At 38.7% G+C, this 8,353-nt stretch overlaps 1 protein-coding gene across 1 annotated transcript in view; it reads left to right on the forward strand.

Moving 5' to 3' along the window:
• The window catches only part of ANKRD55 (ankyrin repeat domain 55), a 229,439-nt gene that overhangs the window by 55,385 nt on the left and 165,701 nt on the right, over positions 1–8,353 (forward strand). Inside the window, exon 2 of the mRNA XM_006891541.1 lies at positions 2,776–2,898. Within this exon, the coding sequence (XP_006891603.1) occupies positions 2,776–2,898 (123 nt within the window). The remainder of the gene's footprint in view (positions 1–2,775; positions 2,899–8,353) is intronic.

Here is an 8,353-nt window from a genome sequence, read left to right on the forward strand (position 1 = left end):
TCTGTTATGATCAACACAGTCAAACACCTTTGCATAGTCAGTGAAACACAGATATACATTCCTCTGGTATTCCCTGCTTTCAGCTAAGGTCCATCTAACATTAGCTATAGTAGCATTAGTAATGGTAAGAAAAATATATACAGTGCTTGCTTTGTGGCAGGTCTTAATATAGAATGATCAACATATTTTATATAGGTATTGCACTCAGCGAAAGGCAGGTCATAGATACGAAGCTCCTGTGTCCACCATCAGGATCTTTGTAGGGTACAGGACCAGAATATTTGTATGTGATCATAAGAGCAGATGGTAGAATATAGGATTAAATATGAGCACATTTGATCCTCACAACTTTGTAAAACGGTTGTTGTCAGTTGTAACAGCATGTCCATTTTTATGGAAAGGAAACTGTAACCCAGAAAGACGGTTGTTGTTGTTGTTGTTGCTGTTGTTGTTGTTATTAGGTGCCATTGAGTTGAGTACAACTCATAGCAACCCTATCAATAGCAGATCTGAACTCTGTCTTATTCTGTGCCATCTTCACACTTCCTGACATAGTAGATTCCATTACGGCAGTCACCGTGTCAATCCACCATGTCCAGGGTTTTCCTCTCCTTCACCAACCCTCCACGCTTCCAAGTATCATGCCCTACTCCAAGGAATAGCATCTCCTAGCAACATGCCCGAAGTATGTGAGGTGAAACCTCATCATCCTTGTCTCCACAGAGCACCCCAGCTGTACCCTCTTCAAGAAATATTTATTTGTTCTTTTGGCACTCCATGGAATGTTCCATGTTTCAACATCACAGCTCAAAGGCATCAATTCTTCTTCTGCCATCCCTAATCATTGTCCAGCTCCCAGATGTGTAACAAGTGATCTGAAAGACCATGGCCTGAATTAAGATTAAGACAGACTAGGAAGCAGAATTGGCCATCCACTTCTTAAATAAGAGCCTTTGACAACCCTATGAACAATAGAGGAACACAGATAATTATAATAGAGCCCAGATTGGCTCTATTAAAATTAATAATTTCCTCAGTTAAAATGAGGAAAAACAGTGACAAATATCCCAGAGAGAATAACTGGCAGAAAATCACACAGCCAGTAACTGGACATGAAACCCAGTAGTCTGACCCAGATTCCTCTCTTACTACATAAGAGGCATCTGGCACTGAACATTCTTCACCAAAAAAAGCTAGTTTTTTAAAAAGCTACACATACACAGACATGCATACATGCAAAATTAATTACCTTGGAAATGAGAGAGCAACCGTTCATTATTACAAAATAATTTGGTTTTTTGTGAAGAGTAAATAATCTTAAATAATAAACTCTTCTTTGGATACACTATTAGTTAAAAAATTATTAATGGCTTCCCAGACACACTAGGACAAAAAAACTAAGCCACAGGTCTGGGTCATAACCAAACAAGGATCAAATAGAACTCTTAGGGATCTCAGGCATAATATCAAAACATTATTAGAAGAAAATATAATTTAAAAAAATTTACACACTTAAGAACTAATCTTCGAACATATTAGTATTTTTCCCTGAAGGGAGCTCTGGCGGACTAGTGGTAAGAAGCTGCACTGAAATCTCAAAGGCATGTAATTTGAATCTACCAGCTATTCCATGAAAGAAGGATGGGAACTCTTCTCCCACGTGATTAACTGTCTCTGAAAATCCACTTGGAAGATCAGCTGTGAGTTGATTCCAACTGGACATCACACAACAACAACCACCTTGAATATTGGCTAGACTTAGAAGAAGGAAAATGTGTGAGAGAAATTGTACAATTGAGTAGCTGGACATGTATCTCAACACAGTTTCCCATAAGTGTAACCTGTTCTCCAGTCCCTTCAGTGCTTCAGCAGGGTCACAGGGCACACAATTCTGATGTAACTTTTGGCAATATGGAAAGGACTGCCTAATAGGTGGTTCAATTGTCCACATGAGTGTTATATCAAAGTCATAGTGGTTGCCAGAAGTTCTGATTCTTCTAGAAACATAATCTTATTAAAGCCCAAATGATCCGAATGAATAAGTTTTTGTGGAAGGGCTACAATTCGGATGAGGCAGGGTTAACACAACAAATGAGAAAAGGTGGAATGCCATAGAATAGCATCAGTGGGAAGTTGGTACCATCCATAGATGAAGCATAGGAAGGATTCTAGGGAGGAGAAACCTCCTGGTAAAAGCTACTGCTAGACACTCCATTTCTCTTCTCCCTATCAATCTCCTCCCATTGCAGTTTCCCCATTGACAAACCAGGAAGCAAGGAACATGGGTCAGCAAGATCAATCCTTAAAACAAAGGTCAGGATAAGTAAAGAAGGGAAGAAAACGTATCTGAAGGACAGAGAACAAGGAACACAGTGTCTTTTTCAATTGTAGACTCTTAGACATTGAAAGGAAAAGTAGCATATTTCTGATTATTAAAGAATACCCGAATCAAGATAAAGATCCCACTTCCCATGTCTGGTTTTCACTGATTTTGAGTGTGGAATGCTGAAGAGAAAAGAAAAAAAAATTTCAGATGGAATCTAATCTTTTCAAGGTCCTTACCATAAAAAGATGGTACTGCAGTATGGTCCACAGTAGTCCATTTTTCTGCTGAAGTGATGAGGATGCATGTGGCTAAGATGACTCATCGTTCTGCCTGGATTCACTCCAGAAGTTTTAATGAATCACTTGTGTGGGTGATGGTTTGAGTGTTGTTATTCTTCAGTGAACCCTTTCACACAACCTAGTCAGTGTGTCTTTGTTTGATTCATGAAGGTGACTCATCTGAGGAAGTTGATCTGACCATGGTTTATCAGGCAGCATCTAATGGAGATGTCAATGCTCTGACTGCAGTGATACGGGAAGATCCTTCAATCCTAGAATGCTGTGACAGCGAAGGTGAGCTACTTAACGCATTTTGAATCCTGCAGAACGTTCTGCTTTACCTTTTAGAGAATGTCTTCAGAGATGAGCCACGCTAATAAAATTATAACCGACAAGTCACTCTAATACTGGAAGGATGAGGAATATTCTGCCTGTGGCTACATTCAGAAAGCTCAATATTTCTTTAAATGGGGGTCTTGGAAACAAAGCTTCATATTCTTTTATATCATCTCTTACAATGAAGCCAGCCAGTTCACATTTGTTTCCAACTCCTATGATTACACAGAACTAGTAGTTACATTGGTGTGGTAATGACAATTGAAAGCAGAGATCAAGAAATTCAGCAGCTAGGAAGATACTACTGTAGGCATATTCTTCCCTAATTATCCCAATTAAAATTCCTAAGCACTATGTGTAAAACCTTTTTCTTTATTGTTCCTATAGTTTTTCAAAGGCCTGTGTTGATGGCTCATCCTGCTTCCTAGTCTGTTTTAATCAGGGAGCCAAGGGTAATTTGGAATTTGACCAAATGGAATTTGACACACCAGTGGCACATATTTCAGTCTCACAGCAACCCAACCCAAATTATCTCAGTACAGTAAACTGACAGAAAAATACTATACCACTTGCAACAATGTTCTCCTCACACACAATTAACACTAGTCCTGAGGGCCTCAGGTCAGAGGGCACAACTGACTTTTCCAGATTGCTTAAACAAGAGGCTTCTAGCCCACAGGTGATTGTTAATGAAATCAGAAACAGCCAATCTGCTCACACTTGGTTGTTAACAAAATAAAAACTACCAAAACAGTTTACACATAGCTTTCAAGTAAATTAAAAAAAAAAATAAATTAAAAAAAACCCCAACCCAAAACCACTTACCCTCCAGAATCTAACAGCTACAAGCTGGAGACTCAACCTCAGACAGGACCCAAACCAACTTTTAATTACAAAGGCCGATATACCAGGTCCTGATTGCTTAAACAAGAGGCTTCCAGCCCACAGCTGATAGTTCACAAAAATCAGAAACAGACACTCAGCTTACACTTGATTTTAACAAAATCAGAAATACCCAAATAGTTTAGACCCAGAGAAAGACATGATGCTGGGAAGGGTAGAGGGTCCGCAAAAGAGAAGACCCTCAACTAGGTGGACTGACACAGTAACTGCTACAAGGGGCTCTTGTGTGTCAGGAAGTGTGAGGATGGTGCAGGATAAACAGGGTTCAGATACTTTGTTCATAAAGTCGTCTTGAGTAGTACTCAACTTGATGGCACCTAACAACAACAGTAACAACAACATCTATTTTGAAGTGGTATTTTTATACGGTGTGAGCTAAAGTTTCCTAATTCATTCAGTGAACTTCATTTAGTTGTAAGTGGTTGTACAATTGTCACAGTATCATTGAAAAGATCTTCTTTCCTCATTAAAATGATAGTTACACTCCAGTTGAAAATCAATTGACCATAGATATCTAAACTTATTTCTGAACTCTCAATTCTATTCTAGTGATTCATATCTATCTCTATGCCACTAATACTCTTTCTTAAATGTCATATCTTTGTAATAAGTTTTAAAACCAAAAAATATAAGTCCTTCTACTTTATTCTTCTTTTTATTTACAACTGTTTTGGATAATCTGAGTCCCCTGAAATTTCATACAAATTTGAGAATAGGTGTGTCTGCAGAAATGTCATCAGTAAACAGTGGTGTTATGCAGTATTTGTCCTTTTGTGACTGAGATATTTCCACTCAGCATAATGTCTTCCAGGGTCACCCACGTTGTGTAAAATTTTATGAGTTTCTTATTTATCAGTGTTGCAAAGTCTTCCAGCCCAGAATGAGAGGTACATTGCAAAGAGGACTGGAGGAATGGGGAGAAGGGGCAGAGGGGGTAAAATTTGTAATAACAAATCACTGAAAATCTAACTTTTCAGTAAACTCTTATTAAAAATCACAATTATAATTAAAAATTTTATTTTTTAAAAAAACTGTAAAACACCCTGCCAGAAGGTCAGTTATTAGTCGGTTCTGACTCAATAGTACATAACAAAAAACAATGGTACCAAAGATGTTAATTGTGTAAGATGAAAGCATTGACAATTTCAATCTTTTTTTCCACATATAATGACTGAAAGAGATTTATATTTGTTCCCATTTCAAAGAAAGGTGACCTGACAGAGTGTGGAAATTATCAAACAATATCATTAATATCACATGCAAGAATGATTCTGCTGAAAATTATCCAAAAATGACTGAAACACAACATCTACAAAGAACTGCCAGAAGTGCAGGCTGGGTTTAGAAGAGGCCACGATACTAGGGATATTACAGCTAATGTTAGATGAAGGTTGGCTGAAAGCAGAGAGCACCAGAGGAATGTCTATCTGTGCTTCATTGATTGTGCAAAGGCATTTGACTGTGTGGATCACAACAAACTGTGCTATACTTCTATCAGGAGGCAGTCATCAGAACAGAAAAAGGAAACACTGCATGGTTCAAAATTGGGAAGGGTGTACACCAGGAATGTGTCCTATATCCCTACTTATTCAATCTATATGCAAAACAGATTATTCAGAAGACTGGGTTATATGAGGAGAAAGTGGAATCAGGATTGGAGGAAGACTCATCAACAATCTGCATTATGCATATGACACAACCCTGCTTGCTGAAACTGAGGTGGGCCTGAAGTTCTTATTGTGCAAGGTCAAGGACTGCAGCCTTCAATATGGATTTAAGCTCAATATCAAGAAAACAAAAATTCTCACCACTGGACCAACTGGTAGCAGTATGATAGACGATGATGAAATTGAGTTTGTTAACGGTTCAATTTACTTTGGCTCCACAATCAACACTATCGCTACTAGCAGCCAGGAAATTAAAAGATTTATTGCATTGGGAAAGTCTGCTGTCAGAGACTTCTCCAAAGCATTAAAGAGTAATGATGTCAGTCTGGGGACTAGGATGTGCCTGATTCAAGCCATGGTCTTCGCAATTACTTGCTATGCATCAGAAATCTGGGCAATGACTAGAGATGATAGAAGAGGAATTAATACCTTTGAGCTATGGTTCTAGAGAAGAGTATTGAATATACTATGGACTTCTAGGAAAACAAACAGGTTCATCCTAGAGATAAAACCAGGCTGGTAAGACCAGGCTGCTCTTTGGAGGCAAGGATTCTTAAAATTTCATTTAACATACTTTGGACATGTTGCAAGAAGGGACCAGTCCTTGCAGAGGGATGTCATAATTGGGAGGATGGAGGGACAATGCAAGAGAGGAAGACCATCAATGAGATGGATTGATTCAGTGACTGAGGTAATGGAAGAGGTATGTCAGAGACAGTAAGATTGGCACAGGATGGAGCAGGGTATAAAGCTGTTGTACATAGGGTGAGTATGAGTTGCGACTCATCAATACATAACAACAACAACAACATCATGATGTTGCCAACCAGCCTTTTCTTTTTGGTTTATGATATCAACTTCCAATGGATTATGCCACCAGAGTTCCCTAGCTTATTTAGTAATAATTTTTTAGTTTTAATATAATTAACATTGATAAAATATTTTCTATATGTCTTCTTTAATAAGGCCCAAGAAGTTTTAAAGTTATAAAGAGAGCCCTTTTTTTTAAAATTGTTCTTTTAAAAACTATTAAAATCAAGTAGAAAAATATAGGACCAGAGAGTAGTATCAAGTGTCAAATTATGAGCTTTGCATATATGGCATTTCATTCACTACCATCAGTTAGGTTCTGACTCCTAGTAATCACCCACTGGGTTCCTGAGGTTGTACATCACATTGGGAAGAGGCTGACCATCTTTCTCCTTTCAGAGTTGCTCAAACTCAGAATTAAAGTAGAGACAAAGCACAAGAGCCATATAGACTTTAAATAGAGCTCTCTATATCATATATTGTTGTTATAGTTATGTGCCATTGAAATCCCCGCGACTCATAGCGACTCTCTGCACAATAGCTCTAAACCCAATCGTACTCTATCATGAGCCAGTTTCACAGTCTCCGACACACCTATCCCTGTTACCCTAGTAACTGTGTCAAACCATCTCCTCCAGAGTCTTCCTCTCTTACCCTGTCCCTCCATCATTCCAAGCATGATGTTCTTCCCTAAATACTGGGCCCTCCTGGAAACACACCCAAAGTATGTCAGATGGAGCTTCAAAATCCTTGCCTCCGAGGAGCAACTTGGCTTTACCGTCTCCATGACAGACCTGGTTGTTCTCTGGACAGTCCATGGTGTGTGTTCAATACTCTTCTCCAGTATCACAGCTCAAAGGCATTGATTTTTATTCTGCCATCCTTATTCACTATCTGATGCCAGCTCTCTGATGCAGAGCAAGTAATTGCAAATACCATGGCCTGAATCAGGCACATCTTAGTCTCCAGACTGACATCATTACTGTTTAGCACTTTGGAGAGCTCTGTGACAGCAGACTTTTCCAATGCAATTCATCTTTTGTTTTCCTGACTGCCGGTGCTAAGAATGTTAATTGTGGGACCAACAAAAGCTGAAGCTGTTAACAATCTCTGTGTCTTCATCATCTATTATGCTGCTACCAACTGACCCAGTGGTGAGAATCTTTTGTTTTCTTGATGTTGAGCTTCAATTCAATTTTGAAGACTACAGTTCTTGACCTTCTGCAGCAGCAAATATTTCAGGTCTGCCTCAGTTTTGGCAGCAGGGTTGTGTCATCTGCATGTTGCTGTTGTTATCTGAATAGTTCAGGGCATATCTTATAAATACATATAAATTAAGTCAGATGTCTTAAATGTTGCGTATTGAATTATAATTATTGTACTCTTTTTTACAACCAGTTCTTTTTTATCTTTTTTCCTTTCTTTTTCTTGTTGTGTACCATTGAATTGGATCCACCTTCTACAGTGGAGTGTCTGGTGGATTAGAACTGGGCACCTTCAGGATTGCAGTGCAGCTTCTTTCCACTAGTCTCCAGAGCTCCCTACAACCAGTCTTAAATGATCATTGCACATCATTACAGAGGGCAGTGAAGGAACCCTGGTGGCACATTTGGTTAAGCACTTAGCTCTTAACTAAAAAGTTGGTGCTTTGAACCCCGCAGTCACTGCCTGGGGAAAGAACATGGTAGTCTGCTTCTGCAAAGGTTTCAGCCCTGGAGCCCTGATGGGGGGACCTTACTCCATCCTATAGAGTCTTCACGATTTGGAATCTCCTCAGTGACACTGGGTTTGGTTTAGTAAAAATCAGTAACCAAGTATGTGCATCTGATTAAAGAGAGTCAGGTACTCTGATTAAAGAGAGTCAGGTACTCTCTTTAATCAGATGCACTTACTTGGTTACTGGTATTATTAGTGTTCCACCAGAGATATAATAATTAAATATTGATGCACAATTGTCCTTAAACATCAATCTTTGATTTTTTTTTTAATTCTGCTTTTGAAGTTTCCATCTAAAAATTACTTGGGTCGTGATA

The sequence above is a fragment of the Elephantulus edwardii genome, unplaced genomic scaffold (genome assembly GCF_000299155.1).
Source record: "Elephantulus edwardii isolate Elephantulus edwardi_28Jun2011 unplaced genomic scaffold, EleEdw1.0 scaffold00099, whole genome shotgun sequence".
Lineage (NCBI taxonomy): Eukaryota > Metazoa > Chordata > Mammalia > Macroscelidea > Macroscelididae > Elephantulus > Elephantulus edwardii.